The sequence below is a fragment of the Dysidea avara genome, chromosome 8, assembly GCF_963678975.1.
Source record: "Dysidea avara chromosome 8, odDysAvar1.4, whole genome shotgun sequence".
In the NCBI taxonomy this organism is placed as follows: domain Eukaryota; kingdom Metazoa; phylum Porifera; class Demospongiae; order Dictyoceratida; family Dysideidae; genus Dysidea; species Dysidea avara.
In genome coordinates, this window is record NC_089279.1 from 14594171 (window position 1) to 14616206 (window position 22036).

Here is a 22036-nt window from a genome sequence, read left to right on the forward strand (position 1 = left end):
TATAGTCTGAGCTATCAATAGAGGCCACACCACCATGGGTAACCAAGCATAGCCAATAATCTTAAGACTGTCTTCAGTAGTTTCTTCAGTAGTTAAAATAAAGTTGAGCATGGGATATCTGGTTCCTCAAATATAAATGTGACCGGATCTGCAAAAACCCGACATAATGGCGCATTTTTCAAATTCTTTATTGTTGAATATTTATAATCTACTTAGCCACATGTATGCTCTGGCCAAGTTTCAGCCTCCTATGGCAACAACGTTTCGAGTTACAGCCCTACAAAGTAGCAACAACAGAAAGATCGATTTGTACAGCAAGTATTGGGAAAATAAATTACATGTGCTTACAAAAACAGCTGTAACTTACAAATACAATACAGTACAGAGTTGCAACTTGCACCATTGTGTTCGCCATGAATAGGGGAGTCCATTACTGGGTAAGTTAGTTCTTCTATTACCATTCTTCACTGCATACAGAGACGCAATCAGTGAAGAAAAATGGATCGCGTACGATCGTTTCGACATGACGTAAACAAACACCCATAACTTGCGTCTACTGCAACAAAGCAAAGATTTTTGAACTCCTCTTGAGTAGGCGAATAAAATGATATCCAGGTTTGTATCGTAAGACCCTTCCTTCACAAAGAACAAAGCGTTTACAAATTTTACGGATTTTTTTCTGAATACGCAAATATTTTACCCATTGCTAATCAATGGCTTATACTGAAAATTTAGGCTTGCGCCATTATGTCGGGTTTTCGCAGATCCGGTCACAAATAGTTACACTTGTTATATCGGTATATCGGATCGGTATCGGTATCGGTATTCAGACTCAGTATATCGGTTTATATCGGATCGGTTCAAAATTTCCCTATTGGTACACACCTTTAATAATTAGTTTATAAAAATTAAAGAAATGAGTACAAGGAATTTTAAGTTTGATTAGGGATTGTAGAAAAAAAAAATAGTGAAAAGGGGAGACCACCTAAACCTGAAGATATACTAGTGGACATTTAATGCTATAGTCTAATCAAACTTAAAATCCCTAGTTCTTGTTTTGACACTGACAAAATTGTGGTTATTTCTTTGGCTTCCACCATTTGATAGATGCACCCTTGTGCTTTGTATTTACTCTAATAGAGTGCACACTGTTGAAAAACACTATAATAGAACAGTCAATTTTTGCATTTAGATAATCAGAGTGTTTGGATAACTGACAAAAGCATAGTCATTGTACAAGTATATGTAGCTGTGTGACCTTGATAAAAATTAATATAGCTATGAAACAAAACATGATTACATACGTTATTTCTTCTCCTCTTTGTGTTTTAGGGCTCAAGTTTCGTTCAACCAGTTCTAAAGAAACATGTCTATCTTTGACATATGCTTGTCTTCCTGGTGTCCATCCTACTCCAGTGGACTGCAGAATTTGTTGTTATCAGGATGCCAGTGTTTCAGATGAATACATCACTTATATCAAAGTGGCTGACACAAATGAGACCCTATGTGCTGTGGTTGAAGGCTTCTCTGACCTTGTACAAGGATTGATCATTATTAATTCTTCATTAAGCACCACATTGCCAAGCAGTTTTATTAAAGATGGTGTACCTAAGGAACTTCCAGTGTATGTAATATCTTCACAAGATGGTAATCACCTTGATGAGTTTATGACTGTACCAAGAACAGGACATGTACAGGTTACAGTTCTAGCTGAAGATGACAGATTTACATCAGGTAAAGTTGCTATGTATAGTACATAATGTATATAGTAGCAGGATTTACCCAATGCCAGCTGTTTAGATAATCTTCAAAGCAATTGGGTCAATTAATTCCTTTGAAATGATTCTGAATATATCTTCTGTGGTCTCTATACAAGCTCACAATTGCAATATTTAAAATGCTGACTATGTTTGTAATGGTAGATTGGGATATGGGTTCTATCATATGTTGGGATAACATACAGTACATTATTATCTAATCCAAAACAGCCAAGCTGTAAAACAAGAGTGCGGCCCTCAAAAAGGCTGTGGGTCTTGGCACAAAATTTACCCGAATTGTCGTTATTAAAATTTTTACCATTAACCTACCATCACAGCCATTTCTTGGTTGCCACCTTGGATTTCACATCTTTTTTAACCACAGTCTTTTGAGGGCCGCACTCTTTTTTTTACACCTTGGCTGTTTTGGATTAGATTTCACTTCTTTTTGTATTTGTATAATCCAAAGCCGGCCATAGTTGGGGCCTTTTTAACCTATCTTTTTTTTTACCACAGGAAGAAGAAAAAGATGAAACAGATTTTAAATACTTTAACTAATTCTGATTTTATTAGTAAATGTACAAATTATATATAATGCATATATTTATTACATGTCAGTTATTCACTATGGATAACTTGTTTGCAGCTGATCTCTCTACTGGGTGACTTGAAATGTAGCTGAATTCTCTACAGGGTGATTTGCTTGTAGATGAACTCTCTACAGGTGATTTGTTTCTAGCTGATCTCTCTACTGGGTGACTTGTTTCTAGCTGATCTCACCTTTTTCTGGCCGATCTCTCTACAGGGTAACTTGTTTACACAGTAGCTGAACTCTCCACAGGGTAATTTGTTTCTATCTGATCTCTTTATAGGGTTACTTTGTCTGGCTTATCTCTCTAAAGGGTGATTTGTTTTTGCAGCTGAACTCTCTACAGGTTACTGGTTTCTAGCTGATCTCTCTACTAGGGCTGGGATGAATATTGAAATTTACATTCGAATATTTGCTAATAAAATGTTCGAATATTTGAAGCTTCGGTGTTAGCTTTCAAGTTTCAAGTTTGCTTGTATCTATGCGCATCCTTCTTTGGTTTTACCTTTCTAAATCCATTTAATAAGTTCGTAAGCATTTGGAAACTGCACAGCAGCAGTACTGAATGACACGATCAATCGATTGTAAATGGGCGTGTCCGCTATACTGCAATCATGCACAGGTAAACACCAAGTAATGGTTAAAAGTACGCTTTCTATGCATTATCTATCACTTTATAAGGTGTTTTAAGGCTGCAACTATTGTAGCAAGCTGAACTGCAATGGTTTAAAAGTGGGCGTGGTACATGAAGCTCAACTGCGAAGAGACGAACATTGATCATGCAAGAGGAATAAGCAGCTGCAATAATGATAATAACGTTTATTTGTTATTTTTCGTAGACTATGAGTACATTACGAAGCTTTCGAAGGATACTTTTATAATTCGAAGTTTACTTAACCTTAAAACCCACGAAGCATTCGAAGCTTCGTCCCAGCTGAACTCTCTACAGGGTGACTTGTTTGTAGCTGAACTATCTGCATGGTGATTTGTTTGTAGCTGAACTCTGATCCTTCTAGCTGATCTCTCTACAGGATGACTTGTTTGTAGCTGAACTCTCTACAGGGTGATTTGTGTGTAGCTAAATTCTCTACAGGGTGATTTGTTTGCAGCTGAACTCTTTACGTGATGGTTTCTTTGTAGCTAAACTCTCTGCATGGTGATTTCTTGTAGCTGATTGCTGTACAGGGTTCTAACTGATCTGTCTACTGGATGACTTGTTTCAAGCTGAATTCCTTCTAGGGTGATTTGTTCATAGCTGAACTCTCTACAGGATGATTTGTTTGTAGTTTATCTCTCTACAGGGTTACTTGTTTCTAGCTGAAATCTCTACAGGGTGATCTGATGGTAGCTGAACTCTCTACGGGGTGACTTGTGTCTAGCTGAACTCTCTACAGGGAGATGTGTTTGCAGCTGAACTCTCTACAGGGTGATTTGTTTGTAGCTCAATTCTCTACAATGTGACTTGTTTTTAGCTGATCTCTCTACAGGGTGATTTTTTTGTAGCTGAACTCTCTACAGGGTGATTTGTTTATAGCTGAACTCTCTGCAGGGTGATTTGTGTGTAGCTGAACTCTCTACAAGGTGACGTATTCTAGCTGAGCTCTCTCTTTTTTCTAGCTGATCTCTCTACAGAGTAACTTGTTAGTAAAGCTGAACTCTGTACAGGGTGGATTTTGGTTGTTAAACTCTCTGCATGAAGACTTGTTTGTAGCAGAATTCTCTACGGAGTGAACTGTTTGTAGCTGAACTCTCTACAGGGTGCATGACTTGTTGATAGCTGACCTCTCTTCAGTGTGACTTGTAATAATTATACAGCGATATATTTGTAGCTGAACTCTCTACAGGGTGACTTGCTTGTACCTGAACTGTCTACAATATTAACTGGTTGCTGCTGAACTCCCTACAACATAACTTGCAATGTAATAGACATCTATAATGAGGTAAGTCATGAATTAGCTGAATGCTCTATTAGGGTGACCGTTCTATTAGAGTACCGTAAGTGTATTAAATTTTGTGGGTATAATTTTCGTGGTTTAATCTCGACGTGCTAATTTATTCTCCTCGATTTTCTCAAGCAAAATTCCCTTGCAAATTCTCTGTAAAATTCGTGCTTTAAGGTTTACAGCTTATCATTACCTCGATACCAGTAGCTAGCTAGGTCTAGTAATGATTGATATATGTCAGTACTTTGTATCAACGTCAGTACTACATGCACACTATCTAAATAATTAGAATCACAAGTGTAGCTTGGTTTCTTGCTCGGTCCCTCACGTAGTCTAAATTGAGCGAAGTCTAAACTGAGCAAACTCTTTTGATGGATACCAGTAGAGCTAGATATTCATGTGACTCAGAAGTAATGGGGTACCATGTCTACCAAGATATTTGGGAAGCTACGAATGGAGAAATTTTAGAGTGCTGTAGAGAAATGGGGAATACTTTCGACCCATTTTCTGTTTGCGTTAAGAAGGATGCTGAGATAGTTGGCCATGTGCCTTGAAAGATTTCACCCAGTTGTTCGCTGTTTTTATGAAATAGTGGTACAATTCACTGTGAGATTACTGGAGGAAGGAGGTATTCACGAGGCATTCCACAGGGTGGACTGGAAATACCTTGTCGCTTGATTTTTGAAGGTAGAAAAAATTATGTTGATATGTCAGTGAAGAAACTGGAGAAACTGAAAAATACCAAGGCAAAACCAACCAGTGATGTTAGAGAAGAAACTAAGAAACCAGTAAAGACAGAGGCAATAAACCAAGTGGTGGATCTCACACAAGAAAGCAAACGACCTAAACTTTGTCATATTGAAGAGATCAAAGAGGATAATAATGGGCAAGAAGCAGGAGAAAATGGTGAATGGATACAGATTTTCAGCTCTACCTTGAAGATGTCTGACAAAATTTTGTTGTTATCAGGGGAAGAACTAACTGACATGCATATAAATGCAGCCCAAAAGTTGTTGTTATACCAGTTTCCAACATACCAAGGATTATACAACACTCTGGTACAGCAGTGCATTAGATTCTGGGTTAACAACTATATCCAAATATGGCATTACTGTCAGTGTCATTGGATCATCGTGAGTAGTATTGGATGTAAAGCTGGAGAAGTTAATGTTTATGATTCACTATATTCAGACCTGGATGAAGTAACCAAACGTAGACTCATGAGAGTGTTTGGATTATCCAAGATCACTGTACATTTTTCAAATGTACGAGAGCAAATTGGAATGGTTGATTGTGGACTCTTTGCTATAGCATTTGCCACTAATCTTGCCTTTAGCCATGATGTTTTTGAGTTTCAGCAAGAAAAATTACGACCTCCTTTTAAAGTGTGCTTTGAGCAAAAATATATGTCAACTTTTCCATGATTATGCAGCTATTGGTCGAACATGATGTGAGCAATTGTAACATACTGTAAACAATTTTAACATATTTAATTCACATTGATTTCAAGATTTTTACCATGTAAATAAAAAATTGCAGCATAATTAATCAAATATGTCAGAGTCTTATAATCAAGTATACTACAGGGTATGTTGATGTTAAATCTTGGCAGGTCTTTCATGCTTCAATATTCCAACAGCGCGAAAACCAATGATAATAATATTAGGACTTGAAGCCAAGTGACTGTGTAAATCAATCATCCACTGAGCGGTGAGAGGTTTCATACAGCTCATTTGCATGTCTACATCCTCATTCACTCCATTTGCAAATTTTATCTCCATACCAATCCTGGAACTTGGCTCGCACAAAATCCTTGGCGGGTTTGTTAACAGACAAATCCAGTGGCTGAAGGCGGTCTGTGCAATTATTATGAAGTTTAAAGCATTTAAAACGAGTTAATGTTGGAAACTAACAGATGTAATACTCACCGTGATGCAGGTAAAAAAAAATACTAGTATCCAATGGCTATCAGAGTAGGGCATCAATAAGAGTATCAGTGCTATAATTAGAATGCTGACGCATGCGCAGTAACACGTGCAACTAATCGAACGAGTCGGAAGTTTTTCCTGCCTATTTCCCATTTCAAGGTCATGCTATTATCATCCTTTGCCACACAGTAGTGACTAAGTAATAGCAAAGACATATGTGACCGAATTTTCCCTTACGGGTGCATTTGGCACATTAAAATTAAGCTATGAACACAGCATTATAGGTAAAAATTCCCACCCATTAAGGGGTGCGATAAACCTTGAATTACAAGGAAATTTTTAGAAATATTTGAAAACTGTTTTCTGCGATTAACTGTACCATGCTAGTTTCAAAATTCTAATTGTGTAAATAAATTTAATTTAAAAATAAAATAACAGAATTCTGATAATAGCGTTACACCAGCTATACCATTCAGCATTAAATTACACATGCTCACAAAGTCTACACAGTAACAGCATAGCCATGGTACGATATTATGTTGTGTTACAGTCTATTTATATTATTACACAGATAACCAAAAGTGATGCAGACACACATACATACTGTGGTAAACATATTAACATTTCACCACTGTAATATTTACTTGCTAAATACTTAGTTAGCTGAGAATAGTTATATTATTACACAGATAACCAAAAGTGATGCAGACACACATACATACTGTGGTAAACATATTAACATTTCACCACTGTAATATTTACTTGCTAAATACTTAGTTAGCTGAGAATAGTTCAAACCCTCATGGTCGTCAAGCATGAAAAGTGTGTTAATTTCATCATGCTTCACTAATGGTTCAGGTTGCACCCCTTCTGCTGATACCAAAACAAAAACAAACATTATGAACAACAGATGACAATACTTTAACAGCTATATATATATATATATATATATATTGTTAGCACCTCACATCTGTCATCATCACCAATCAACAGTTACTATTTACCAGTGGAGCTCCAAATCAGCAGCTCTCCCCATTACATTAATAAAGGCATAGGCATAACAACATATGAGGGCTAGAGATCATGAGGTGGTTTTCTGCAGTTCGGTTGCAAGTGCACATTAACTACAGCAGAGTTTATCATTAACACTTGCTTTAAAAATAATAAATAAGGTAAAGTAGTCGTCTCACCAGATCAGACTTACCACTGAGTTCAAATCCGACTTACGCTGTTCATTACATCCCGAAATGGCATCAGTTTTCTGTACCACTCTCAGGAAACTTCGTTGGATTACCAGATACGGACAGATGCCTCTGGCACATGGGGCTGTGGTGCACAATTTGGAGATCAATGCTTCCAGTTCCCCCTGGCCCCCTGAGTGAAGCCAATTACCGTAATGGCCAAGGAACGTGTTGCTATCGTCTTCAGCTGTTCAATATGGGGCAGATTCCTGAGTAGAAAGAGGGTACAGCTCTTTTGTGACCACCTTGGCCTTGTAGAGCCCATTCGGAAAGGTGCATCTAAAGACAACATAATGATGCACTTTCTCAGATGTCTCAGGTTTTGTTTTTTTCATAGCCCACTATGACATTCACATCACAGTTTCACACCTTCCGGGAGTCCAAAACACAGCAGCAGACCTGCTGTCAAGAAACAAGCTTCAATAATTCCTCGTCTCACAGCCAACAGCCACTTGCTTACCAACTGCCAATTCCACTTTGCCTTGCTCGAATTGTGTCACTAAGACAGCTCAACTAGATGTCGTCTCAGTTCCTCCGACACTCCCAAGTCATCCAGATGCCCCAGTAACCTCTGCTACTAGTCACAACTGCATTACACCGCACTGAATACACCACATTTTTTTCAAACAGGATCTATGTCGCCAGTGCACTTGGTATCCATGTACTATTTTATTTCTATATATAGCTGTATATGTAATGATGATGTATGTACAAATAACGTGTGTGTGGGCACGCACGAGCCTATTCATAATATTTATGGAATATATGTCATGCACATTGCATATGTGACAGGGCCCTATATAATTCACTGGCCTAGTTGCTTATATGTATATTTCCCACCAGTAACATGCATGCCTGGCATGTTGACCAAGAATCTCATACTGGCGTGTTTGCTCCGAGCTGTATATATTGCAACTGCCCACCTTTCCACAAGCACTGTAATCATGTTGTAATCCTTATCGTTTACCACCATCATCTCCTTCTGTATATGTGTACCACTACCCTGAATGTCGCACATTTAGCCGATCTCCGCAGCAAGTCTGATCACTTCCTTGCAAAAAAAACTAACCCCATCATCTATAACTACGTACTCTGCAGGAAAGAAAAAGTACATTCATTTCTGCAAACGTCTAGGACCTCCCGAATGCCATCATCAGAATCAACAGTAATTCTATTTGTCACAAATCCTAGCTGAGGTCAACATCTCTCGCACCACTATCAAAGTGTATCTTTCAGTGAGCAGCTCACACCTCGACTTCAGCTAGTTGAACGTGGCATCAAATAATTCTCAAGCATTGGACTCCCCACAGAGAGTCAGACTGCCAATCACTCTCCAAATAATGCTAAGTATCAAGCAGACACTATCCAATCAACCCTACTCGTATAGAAATATCCTCGAGTCCTAACAAAAAAAAAAAATCTTTAAAAATCACTATCAAACAATCAAATACTAACCTGTTCGACAGGGTGTACAAATTTACTTGGGAGCAACTGACACCCCTGTATGCCCCATATACTAGGGATGCTTCCATATCTGGCCCGAAGAGGAACACAAACTGGCCCTCTATTCCTCACAGAGCATGGCCAAGGACTCACCTGGTGATAATACACAAGTACGTAACACCTTCCTCCACTTCAGTGACATCATCTACACAGCACCCAGCTTATAGAAAGTAACTCAAATTTGCCTTGTTCAATTGTAAACATTGTATTATGCATTCATGTATAACAATAAGCATCATCGAGTTCAAGCGCCAGAATCCTTGGGGTGAAAGATTCCCATCTGCACATGGTCTCCTTTCTATGGCTTCTGCAGCAAGAATTTGGACGGTCAATTTTGCTGGCCCTGCTCCAACATTCTTGCCTGCCCAAGTATTTGTCGCCTAATTTGTAATGTTACTCTTGGCCTTTAATCAAAAGTAAAAAGTCTTGACCCAAAGCAGTCGAGGCCTTGCACACCTACCAACTCACCACAATCAACTACAGATCGTGGTTGAGCTAGATGATTTCGGAAGACAAGTGAGGCTACGGATTGTGGCAGAGAATCACAGAATACAGTTGTCCCAGGCAAGGTTAGTGACAACATTAAAGGAATGGTTACAAAAAGGATGTTGTTTTCCTCCAGCATCTTAATGACTTGCGAGGTGCACTGCCCTTTGAAAACATCAAACAATGCTAGTGCACAGTGGTCATCTTTGAGCTTGAGCGCTTTTCTTTCCTGCTTTACATATGAACTATGACATTCTCAAGGTATGAAATTGTGGTGTTTTCATTAGCCCAGTGATTGGCAGTGAAAGTAACATCCCAGTTGGATGGAAAATCAACATGCTTTGGTAAACATTTATGTGTAGTACCTTTGTAAATCAGCTGCATTGGCAAAAATTTGCCGGACATTGTACTAGCAAATACGGCTGTTATTTGGCGTTTGTCATCTTTACCAGCTATCTCTACATGTTTGGTACCTCTCTTTTCCATCATCCACTGGTTGGATGGAACAATCTTCATTGCTGTGTGGTCCCAGTTATTCACTAGGCTGGGAGGTACTTCTTCAAAATCAATCACTGCTTCTATATCAATTAAAAATTGATCTTTGATCTCTGCAAATTTTCAAGTGTCACTTTTGTCTTACTGCAAGCCCTCCTTTTTGTAAACCCCATACGTCGCAAAACACTTCTTGCTCACTCCTTGTTCAGTTTGATGGTACAATCACCTTTTGATCGGTGCTTCTTCAGAATTCCCAAACCAATGCCTATAACAGCACTAGTTCCAATAGGCGTACCTCCGAGTCCCATTTCAACCAGCTTCTGTTGCAAATGCTTATCAAATTTCTCACCAATAAGCACTGGTTGTCCGCGCTTCTTGCTAGGAAGCTTGGTTACAACGATTTCCTCAGCCGCTTTTCGCTGTATAGGGACCTCTTTCAAGTATGCATCCCTCCAGTCTCTCACACTGCTGTCTTTCACTTTTAAATTCTCATAATGCCTTACAGTGTTGGCTACTCCACTTTCGCTGTCGTACTTCCCTATTTCTGCCTTTTTCTCTAGCAACAGTTTAATGTATTCACTTTGAGATCCACCTCTAGGATCCCTTTATCTGGGACTAAGCAAACCTGACGAGGGGGTTGACTCACCACAAAAGAATCTTGCTTGCTCGAATTAGGGGAATTGGGTCTAAGATACTTGAACAAGGCCATTCACGCAGTGAACAGGTGCACGTGTCATCGTATGTTGCACGTAACATAGAATTAATAGAGTCTGTATGCGCGTTAATAGGATAAGGTAAGTACATTGATGGCCACAGTAGGTCTGCTTGAGCTTAGACGTAGTTTCTAAATGGATTAATTTTTGTGGATCAGCTTTATGTGGATTAATTTTCGTGGATCAGCTTTATGTGGATTAATTTTCGTGGATCAGCTGCATACCACGAAATCTGCGAAAATTTATACACCACAAAAATTTCTACGCTTACAGTATCTTGATGTCATATTTACTACACAGAGTTGGCTTTGGAATCATAACTCAGTGGTTTGTAGTCCGATTGTTCTATACTACTGCAAGGACTTTCTATGATAAGTATTCCAGCTACATACCAATTTTCAGCTCACTGCTCTAAGTGGTTTGCCTGGTAGGCATGAAATTATTGGTATTTTTATTCACGAATCTTGATCGCGCAATTGTTACACACCTTTGGTTTTGTATCATATCTCCATGATCTTTATTTCGATTGCTTTCAAATCACCAAAAGGCACTCCTACAATGGTTGATCTATCCACAAAATTATTTTCAACTCATTCCATGAAGCAGTTTACCCTGTAGGTGTGATCTTGTTTTACGTAATTGATTGGTCATAAATCCTTAACCGTTCATTAGATTTGCACCAAATTTGATACTAGGATTTGCCTTTGGACTCCCTTTCTGTGTGCCAAAGTTCAAGCCAATCGGAGTGCGCGTTTGTGTTTTATAGCAATTTTTGCAAGTGTGTGAAAAGACAAAGAAGAAGAATAAGAAGAAAAAAATGAAGAAAAATAATTTTGGCTGCTTGTAACTCGGAAATGGCTTGAGCGATTTCCTTCAAATTTGGAATGTGGACTCCCCTAGCTGGTGGGCAACTCTGCAGCAAATTCGGATAAGGTGTCACCGAGATACAAAGGTGTGAGAATGATGTTTTCTTTCTTCCTGTCAATATACCCACGGTGTGGCACGCCAGCTTCTTGGGCCACACGACACACTATCGTGTGTCTTGATACTGGGTTCCTGTCACTCACTTTATATATGTATGTAATGTCTTTTCGAAGTTTTTATTACTGCTACTGGCCATGATCTATACCAAAACTTTCAAGCTGTGAAAAAAGTGTGCAGCCTCCCAAAAAGCCAGTGTGAAAAAAGATGTGAAATTTAAGGTGGCAGCCAAGAAATGGCTGTGATGGTTTGGTAAAACATTAATAACAACAATTCAGCTGAATATATGTGTTGCCTTCTCCAAGTTTCATTAGGATTCAGCACCAAATTCACTTGAATTGTTATTTTTAAAATTATTCCCATTAACCCACCGTCACAGCTATTTTTTGGATGCCACCTTGGATTTCACATCTTTTTTCATCCTGGCTTGTTTAGACGTTGCACCTTATTACCACAGTTTGGCTGTTTGGTATAGATATCCAGGCTGTAAAAAAATGATGTGACCTTTAAAAGTATGGGTGAAAAAAAGTTGTGAAATCAAAGGTGGCAGCCGAGAAATGGCTGCAATGATGTTAGTGTAAATAAATTTTAACAATGGCTGTCAACTTGGCTATCTTTACTTTTTTGTACTTATACTTAAGGTCCCAAAACCAGCCTGTACAGACAGGTGATGATTAATTTTGTGTTGCATGATTTGGTAATATTATTTTGTAGAGTGCACATTTTTGATGACTTTTAATAGAACATACATAAAATGTTCTAGAACAATCTAGTAATTTTATTGATAGATCTATTTCATGCTTTACTTCAATATTTGGTAATATTGCTGTACTACTCTAATAAAGTGCACGTTTTTGAAAACTTCTGTGCACACATGAAAATGCTCTTTTCTTTCTTCCTGTCAATGTACTCATGGTGTGGCATGTCGGCTTTCTTAGTTGCCTGACAAACTACCAAATGTCTTGATCACATCTTTTTATTATATTTTTGATCACGTCTTTTTTTGTATAGCCGGCCTATGAATGGATTTGGAGCTCCTTTTGCATGCCTTTTTTCTTTACTGCAGAGACCAAGACCTGATTTTTTTGTGGATATTTCCATTTTTGCTTATAATTATATAACCAAGTACTAAGAATAATACGAAACGCGATTAAAATTACGTCATAAATAATAAATAAATAAATAAATAAATAATTAATGTTTGAGAAAACTACGAGGCCTAGAGACATGAACTAACCGGGGATAGATTCGCCTGTGAATGAAGGCACAAACGTATAATCGTCGCTCCTGTTCATGCTGATTACTTGACCATACGTGTAATTCTATATAACGCCCAGTACCACACCCTTGCTTAATTATTTACAGATTGTGCGAAGAAGATTAGCGATGCCCGTGCAGGAGAGCCAGAGGCCACTTGTGTAAACAAGAAGATTACAAGTAAGTTTTTATGTTTGTAACATCTCAAGTCTCCATGCCAGCTGCCAGTGGATTCATTCACATAAATAAACAATACAAGAAAACATTAAAATATATGCCACGCTCTTTACAATACAGTTACATATAAAGTACAAGTAAACAATTTTGTCTTGTGCAGCTGGCATGGCGAACTTCTTTTGTGTTAGTGTCAGGCAATTCAATACATGCTTAATCTTTTTTGCCTTCACCTGGCATAGCTACTAGGCTCTGGCTGGCTTGGCTGTCTTCCTTTATGTGGTTCATCTGGCTTGCATACTCCTACAGCATTGTGTAGCTATCTCCTGAAAGTTGTGTATGCATAACTATAGTGTGTCACCCATCACTGTGCCATTGCTACATCACTGATGAACCTTACTTAGCTCTAGTTGATGTTGCTGTATATTGGCTAATAATTTTTGTCTGGTGATGTTGCCTATAATGTATTGCTGTATACAATACTGCAATAATGTATAGTTCTCTCCTGTATGTTTTGTATACATATACTTTGTACACATCACAGTGCCATTACCACACCAATGATGTACTGGCACTTAGCTACTGGTGGCCTTTAGTTACGATGCCACTATTGTGTTATATTTGTCACTACTGTGACATATTGAGATGATTTGGGGATCATGCCTTCACCACCTAATAGCCTCACCGGGGGGCTGTCACGTTGGTGTATGTACTTGGTTGTATGTGACGCGGTCCTAGTACCAAAATTAAAAATAATAAATTCTGTATGAAAATTATCACTCTGGCTGGCTTGTAGTAGAAAGTCTACAAGGTAACTTGTTTGTAGCTAGAGTGACTATTACTACAGAGTGACTTGTTGTAGCTTAACTCTTTACAAAGTAATTAGTTTTTAGTTGAATTCTCTACAAGGTGATTTGCTTGTAGCTGAACTCTTTACTGTGTGACTTTTTAGCTGAACTCTATAGGTGACTCGTTTGTAGTTGAATACTGTACAGTGTAAATTGTCTGTAGTGACTTGTAGCTGAATTCACTGCAAGGTGACATGTATGTAACTTAAACTTTTATACAGGTTGATTTCTAAACTCTTTACTGGATGATTTGTTGTAGTCGAAACAGGGAGACTTCTAATGCAACAGATTTCTTACTTATTTGTAGTCTATAGGGTGACTTGTTTGTAGCTTGGCTCTCTACTGGATGGCTTGTTTGTGGTTGAAGCTCTACAGCGTGACTTGTTGTAGCTAAACTCTGTACGAGGTGACTTGTTTGTAGCTGAAGAGGCCCTCTACAGGGTGACTTGTTTGTAGTTGAACTACTCTCTACAGGGTGATTTTTGTAATTAAACTCTATTCAGGGCGGTTGAAATTCTCTGTAAGGTGACTTGTGACATTGCGCTGAATGCTTTAATAGAGTAACTGCTACACAGGGTTGGTTTTCGCACAATGGCTTTAAATCTGATTCTTCCAAAAGCATTGAAAAGCCTTTTGAAGATGAGTTACTATATACTGATTTTCAGCTCATTCCCCCTGTGGTAGGCATAGCAAGTAACCATTTTTATTAGCAAATCTTGATTGCATAATTATTACACGCTGTTGGTTTTTTGCTGTAATTTCTCACTCGATTCTTTCAAATCATGAAAAAAAGTTTGAGGTTCAATAGTTAAACTATCCATGTACCGATTTTCAAAAGATTCCCCAAAAATACGTAGTTTATCCCGTAGGCATGACAACATTTTGGTATTATTTTTCGTGAATAATCATTAAGGTGTCACTGAACCAATTAAGGGCAGTTACAAAGTTAATTAGACAGCATGTTTGTGGCAATGTGCAAACAAACATGGAAATCCAAAGAATACAGCAAAGCGTCTCAGTGGACTAACAGACCAAACTTTGTCAGACTGCCCAACTGCTGTTGTTGAATGCAAAACAGCAGCTGGGCAGTCTCCCTTTAAAACTATTAGCTTGTCACAACTCCCGTTAATTCACTGGCGAACGGCATCAGCTGCCATTGCGTGATTACTGTTATACTGAGTGCACCCTGACCAGCTCCTTTTCTCACTAAATGTGACCGGATCTGTGAAAAAGGGACATAATCGCACAAGCCTAAATTTACAGTATAAAGCATTGTTGAATACATTGGGTGAAATACTTTTGTATTATTGAAAAAAATCTGTAAATTTCTTGAACGCCTCTTTCTTAGTGAAGGAAGGGACTAACAATACAAAGCTGGATATCATCTCATTCACCTGTTCAAGAGGAGTTGGAAAATCGTTGTTTCGTTGCAGTAGACCCAAGGATACGTAAGTTATGAGTGCTTGTTTATGTCATGTCGAAGCGATCGTACGCAAACGATTTTTCTTCACGAATTTGCCTTTGTATGCAATGAAGAAAGGCGAGTACAGGAAAAACTTACCCAGTAATTGATTCCCCTGTACTTGGTGAACACGATGGTGAAAATTTTACTAAATCTGTTGGTACAATCGTTTTTGTAAGTGCATGTAATTTATTTTCCCTATACTTGCTGTACAAATTGATTTTTCTGTTGTTGCTACTTTGTAGGGCTGTAACTCCAAAAGTTATTGGCATATCAAGCTGAAACTTAGCTAGTGGGTACACTTGGCTAAGTAGATTATAAATATTTAATAAACAGGAATTTGAAAATATGCAATTATGTCCTTTTTTCGCAGATCTGGTCACAAATAACTTCAAACTTAGGCATCACAGACCATTAAAATTTGGTATAGGCATTGGGTATGTATTACTCTATAATAGTACGCTTTGAATTTTTGCAACTCAGGCTTGATGGGGTTGTTAGCCAATGTTGTAATCCATAGGTGTACATTTTCACTACTTTCCTTGTTGATATCAGTGGAAAGGAAAGCATAGAATTGTTTTACAAGGTAAGAAATAGTTGGAACCAAAGTGGCTCAGTGCTAGGCTGTTCATTGGCCAAGTTATTTAAAAATTGGCTTGATGCACCAACATACTGGAACACACATGCTTTCAAAGTAAGTTGTTCTCCATTGTAGATGAGATGCCGCCTGCCATGAGGAAATGGACTGCTTGTAGAATGATATGCACAAAGATATTTTACTTTGCGTGGGAGGATCAAAGCAATGCCGTGTACTGTATTGTCCAAACAGTACTAATTAGCTGCATAACTGTACTGTATGAGTCATACAGAACTGTTATGCAGCTAACTGGGAAAATACAGTACAGTTATGTGCTTAATTGGGAAAGTACGGCACACTTGGGCAAATACAGTACAGTTATGCGGAGAATTTATTTAAAGAATGTTACGTAAACAACACACTGTAAATTGCTAAAACCAGCCAAACTAATCCTATGAGTTCGTTCTATGGCTAGAAATAGATTGCATAAACACTTACTGATCGTCTGATCACGAAGCTTTTTAAACACGACTCCACTAAAACAGCACGATTGATCACGTGCGTGACATTGTGTATCGCTAAAACTAGCCAAACTTATACTATTAGTTTTTTCTATGACTAAAAATAGATTATTCAAACAGTTACTGATATCCTGATCACCAAAAATTGCAGCAGTTTGAGTGCTAGAGAAAATCACTCCAACCCAGATAACCAGGAAGTACAATATAACAGTTAAAGCACTGCCTATGTTTGTGTGTATGTAAAATACAGCACTCGGGGGTGTCTCGAGGCAAATATAGCACTCGGCTTTGCCTCGTGCTGTATTAGCTTCTCGACTTGCCCTCTTGTGCTGTATTTTCCATACACACGTGCTGCGGTGCTTTAACTATAACAGGTAGATTACTGTCAACTAGGATGCTGCAATTTCGCATGTACATGTAATTAAGTGAATCAGTCTGGCATAGCCACCAGACCCTGGTCTATATTAATAGTAGGTGCAGCTGTAATGTATAGTAAGTGTCCAACTCTTATGCTACTATGAATTATAATGCATTATTAGATTCATCCATGATTGCTCCAGATCATGACCACACTCATGAATATGCTTAAAACTAGAATTGTGAGATGTATATGTAAGGGTATTAGCTGTAGTGATTATAAATTTACAAATAAAAGTTCACAAACAAGTATAAGTAAATATTTTTAACTAGAGTAGGAACACTGTATATCTGCAAAAGGTACTGGATCAGAGTAGTGCATATATCTGTAAAGCAACAAGAAGCAAACATCCCTACTGTGCTTTTCAATTACAGAATCTTCACAGCACAGTAGGGATATTAACTTCTTATAAATTTACAGTTACGTAGCTATGCACTACTCTGATCCAGCTTGTTTCAGTACTTTATATTGGGGTGCTACATTGTTACTACTCTAATTTAAGATTCCTAATTTTTACTTTTATACTTGTTAATATTTCCATTTTTCTGATGATTGTGAAGTCCCATACTTCCTCAATGCTGATGGAGTGGCTCATAGTAAGAAGAGAGTGTAAACAAAATTATAGAATGTATTGCAGCCAACAAAGCCCATTCTACTGGACTGTTACATGAATAATCTTTTGATGATGGGTATTGAACTGTGTAGCTATCAATGTTATCACCCAGCCCTACCTGTAAATTACGTAGATATGTAGTATGTATAATATGGTACAACTCAGACACAGCATTGTCTTGTGGGAGTGTGAGAGATTTAAAAATTTGCTAATTAAAGGGCGTGGCAGCCATTTTGCTCTCGAGTATTCGGTATGTATCCCATTTCGTTTGGGATGAATATTTGTGAGCGAAACAGGTGCTACACCATTTCATTAACAAGTTTTTAAATTACTTGTATTCTTGCGAGATGACATTATGGTTGTATACAATAATTCTGTTTTGGGTGTGGGGTTAATTATTACTGGATAATTTTAATTATAGGTAAAACTTCTCAAGACAAACTAAAAGCTCCGTTTATTTTGATTGAGCAGCTAAAATGGCTATTAATTGTTGGCAAGAATGAAAGAGCTCTTGTTTCAGAAGAAAAGATCACTTTTGAATTTCTGAATTCTTGTTTTCATAATTATGAGGTTAGTCAGTCCTTTTGTTTCAGGTAATAAATCAATGTTTAGGTTCATGTAATAGATGAGGATATTGTTTATGATTTTTATATTTGTATGTATAGTTACAGTCAAAGAGAGAATCTCCCGATAAAGCTGTGAAGATGCTCGATAATGTTAATGATGAAATGTTCAACAAAGATTTTTTATTTTATCTTCTTATTGCATATCGCTTTTTAAAGTAAGTATACACTCTTACAGCTGGGGCTTAGCTAGCGGCCGTTTTAACTTTTCAGTATTGTTTCATCAGTAAATCAATACTTTCAACTTAAAAAAAATTAATTCAGTAGCTATGCAAGTCAAACACCAGTGGAACAATGAGGCCCATATAACTAAGGGTTTAACAGTGAAATAATGTTGAGGAGACTATAGCACATTTGTGACTGGATGTACATATGTAGGAAAATATTATTGCCCATGACAGTAGATTTGATTTTCACCAAGAACACAAAGCTACATGAATCAATTATCAAATATCACAAACAAAATCAGCTAGACTTGAGTGGTCTGCTATTGCTGGCAACTTTTCCCAATCACAGCGATGGTCTGTACACTCTGGCCAGCCTAAGGATGGCTGTATGTGGCTGTACAGCTCCATGTGTTGAATAAAGACCTTTTATAAATTTCATTAGATACTTGAATGGCCACGTAACTTGGCCTAATTCATCCCTACACCTTCCTCTTCAACTTTTAAAACAGCCTTTTGCCCTCTTCCTCCCCTGCCTGTCTAGTATAGTCAACATCAAGTTAAAAACTATCTAAAATAGTAGGGAACTAAGTATTTGGCTACTTGTACAGAGGATGCTCTTGAAGGTAAGGAATTGGTGTAAAACATGTGACATGTACATAGCCTCAACCATTGGTGAGCTACAACACACTGAATACTTAAAACTGACACTTTTTAAGTAGGTAATGTTTTCCCACATTTTAAGTATGTATCATAACTAGCTGTACTTTTTCTATAGTTTTCATGCAACCACCCTTTATCAAATGACTGGATCAGCCATTCTGTAGAATATAAATTTAACTTTGTTGCGTGCTTGCACAACTACTGTATCTGTACCACCACCTGTTATGTATAGGTATTCTAAGATATATGGCAGTGCTGTTGAAGTTGCTGGGTATATACAACACTGTATTGCAAGATTTGAGGCAATGGATATGTGCAGCATAGCTGATGTCATGCATGCTTTTGTGCAGAGGTATGTAAAATTTGTGTGCTATTCCATTGATATTTGTGACACTTTGCTGTACAGGGAAGATTTCACTGTGCAGTGGTACCCATATACGACAAACAGTGACTGTTCAGTGTTTTCTCTCCTTTGTAACATGGCAGCTTGTATGCTTGAAAAGTCTAAAACACTAAAAGGCAGAGCATCAAGATTTACTGTGTATGAGAGGATATTGTGGAGTAAGTTATCTTTGTGCTTTTGTGCTGACAATTGAAGCAGCTGGCATCCTAGTAAAACATAGTGTGTGTATTTTACAGGAACACAATTTTCATGCATTTGTATATAGCTCATTCATGCTAAAGTGCAGAAATTTGCTCAGTATCGAGGACATCTTACACTCACAAGTTTGAAATAAAGCCATTTCAAATATCTTCAACATTCATCTTTGTTTCTTCGTGTTTTATATAGTCATCTTCTGTTTTTTTTTTTGTTTTTGCGATACTTTACACCATAACTTCTATATGTGTTATTCACTTTTCTTAGGTTAGCAATACTGTAATCTTGAAATTAGTGATACTCTATTACAGTCCAATTACCTATCTAGTATTGTCCAGATTGTGTTTGTTATTGTATGTGCAATTCTGACATGTTACAAGGTGATTTGTTACCATGCCTGCATACAGGGTAAGCCGCTTATGGGAATATGTTGACAATCAGATAGGATGCACATTAACTATCATGGTGCAAACCTTTTGCGAAAGTAGTAAATGCAGTACTTGAATTATAAAATGAAGCATGTGTTTATATTATGAACTCTTGGTATTATAGCAAACAAGTAATTGAATGCTCTAATAGAACAGATCATGCCATATGTTCAGACTCATTGGACCATTTTGTAACACTGACACCTACAAGTACTCCTTTATACCATCAACATCAAGGCAATGGAACATACTACCTCGCTACATCTTTGAAGCGGAAAACACTGATATTCAAATCTCTGCTACGTAACTATTATTTTGCAATCAATAGCTAACATTATTTATTATATTATATCTGTGTATATTCTTCTGTTTGTGAAGTTTTCACAGCAAAAAAAAAAACAACCATTGCATATTATAAAAAAATTTGCTGGATTCGAACCACAGGCCTACAACCTACTTCTAAACACTTAACCCCGGCTAAGAGTTGTTCACCTTCCTTTATTTCTACTTTCATGAATAGAATATCTATCCTGAATTTATTCCAATTTGGGCAATCCATGAAAACTTTATAGTTGACACAGCAATTTCACCTGCAAAATTTTTGCCTTAATAGGTGGGTTGAAGTAATGAGCAAAATGCTGGCATAATAGGTGCAATTTTTGTGAAGTGGACACTGTGGAACATACAACTTTGCACAAAAATGAGATCAAGATACTCTAATAGAACAGTTACACGCGATAATATCAATGCATAGCTAATTGTTACAGAAAAGCAAGTGGTTTTAGAGATACCCTATTAGATCAGTCACATACGTATAAAGCTAGCTTCTTGTTATGTACGGTAAGAGCAAATGAAGATTGAGGTACTCTAATAGAACAGTCACTTTAAAGTGAAATTGTAGCTTGTACTTATAATTATTGAGCAAAATATGGAGCATAATAGATGAAAATTCCTGGAGAGAAAAATAAGTGGGAAAAAAAGCAAATAGACTTGTCCCTACTTAACAACTCTAGCAATGAGAACTGTAGGATGTTCTAGATAACTCTGCTATTGCAAATGTGCAATGACTAAGTACTGTATTAGAGTGCGTGTTCTATTAGTATGAATAATGCAAGGTATGATCTATCTTCTCTGAGTAGTTCTATTGGCCTAAAAAGAAGTGATATCCATACTAAAACAGCCAAGCTGTAAAGCAAGTTAATGTTGTGCTACTTCTAAAAACCAGGTGCTAGTTATATATAGCTGGAAATATATTTGTGACCCGCTGAGTGAAAAACAGCTATTCTTTGCAAAATTGTATTTTGTTATAAAAATGTATTGAAATACACTGGATAAAAATATACGTGCTGCATAAAAACTCTACGCTCGTTTCAATTGCTTCAGTTTGTACTGAAACAAAGCTCAAATCAATAAAGCCTGTACACCACCAGATTCTCCTGTTCATTGGGAGTAAGAAAGCTTTGTTTCGTGTTTGTACAGCGTACGGTACATTAGTTATAGGTGCTTAATTGTTGAAATGGTTTTCCTTTTTGTGAGATGTACATAGAAAACACTATACCTTGATCGATGAGCTAGTTCATGGTGAACAAACTGAGCCAAAATCCATCTTTGTAGCTTATTTCAGTCATGAGTTATGATTGATTAAAAAGCATCTATAATTTATTTGCTGTATTGTTGCTGTACAAATTGAGTTTATTCCTGTTACAACTGTCTAGTGCTATAACTCCAAGACTATTCATCACAAAGGCTGAATCGTTGGCTTTCCACTCCTTTGTTACTATAGATAACAGAGACACAATAATATGGAATTTGAGGAATGTGCAAAACAGCCGGTTTTTACTCAGTGGGTCACATTTTATCTAAGACTTCTGTTTTGTGATAATCAATTATGCATACAAAATTATCAAATTAATAGTTGTTGTAATTTCAATTTTGTAATTGGTGAATTATTTTGTAATTCTCTAACTAACCCTTTTGATACCGTGAACGCACCAGTGCATTTATAGCATATACCGCATAATCCCACTGATGCACTAGTGCTTTCCGTTTGTCTT

General features: G+C 37.4%; 1 protein-coding gene across 1 annotated transcript in view; it reads left to right on the forward strand.

Annotated features, from left to right (window-relative positions):
- LOC136263050 (uncharacterized) overlaps nt 1-22036 on the forward strand; it is a 308373-nt gene that overhangs the window by 27012 nt on the left and 259325 nt on the right. The window contains exons 3-7 of the mRNA XM_066057501.1: nt 1333-1734; nt 17928-18076; nt 18172-18287; nt 19189-19308; nt 19363-19517. Coding sequence (XP_065913573.1) covers nt 1333-1734; nt 17928-18076; nt 18172-18287; nt 19189-19308; nt 19363-19517 — 942 coding nt within the window. The remainder of the gene's footprint in view (nt 1-1332; nt 1735-17927; nt 18077-18171; nt 18288-19188; nt 19309-19362; nt 19518-22036) is intronic.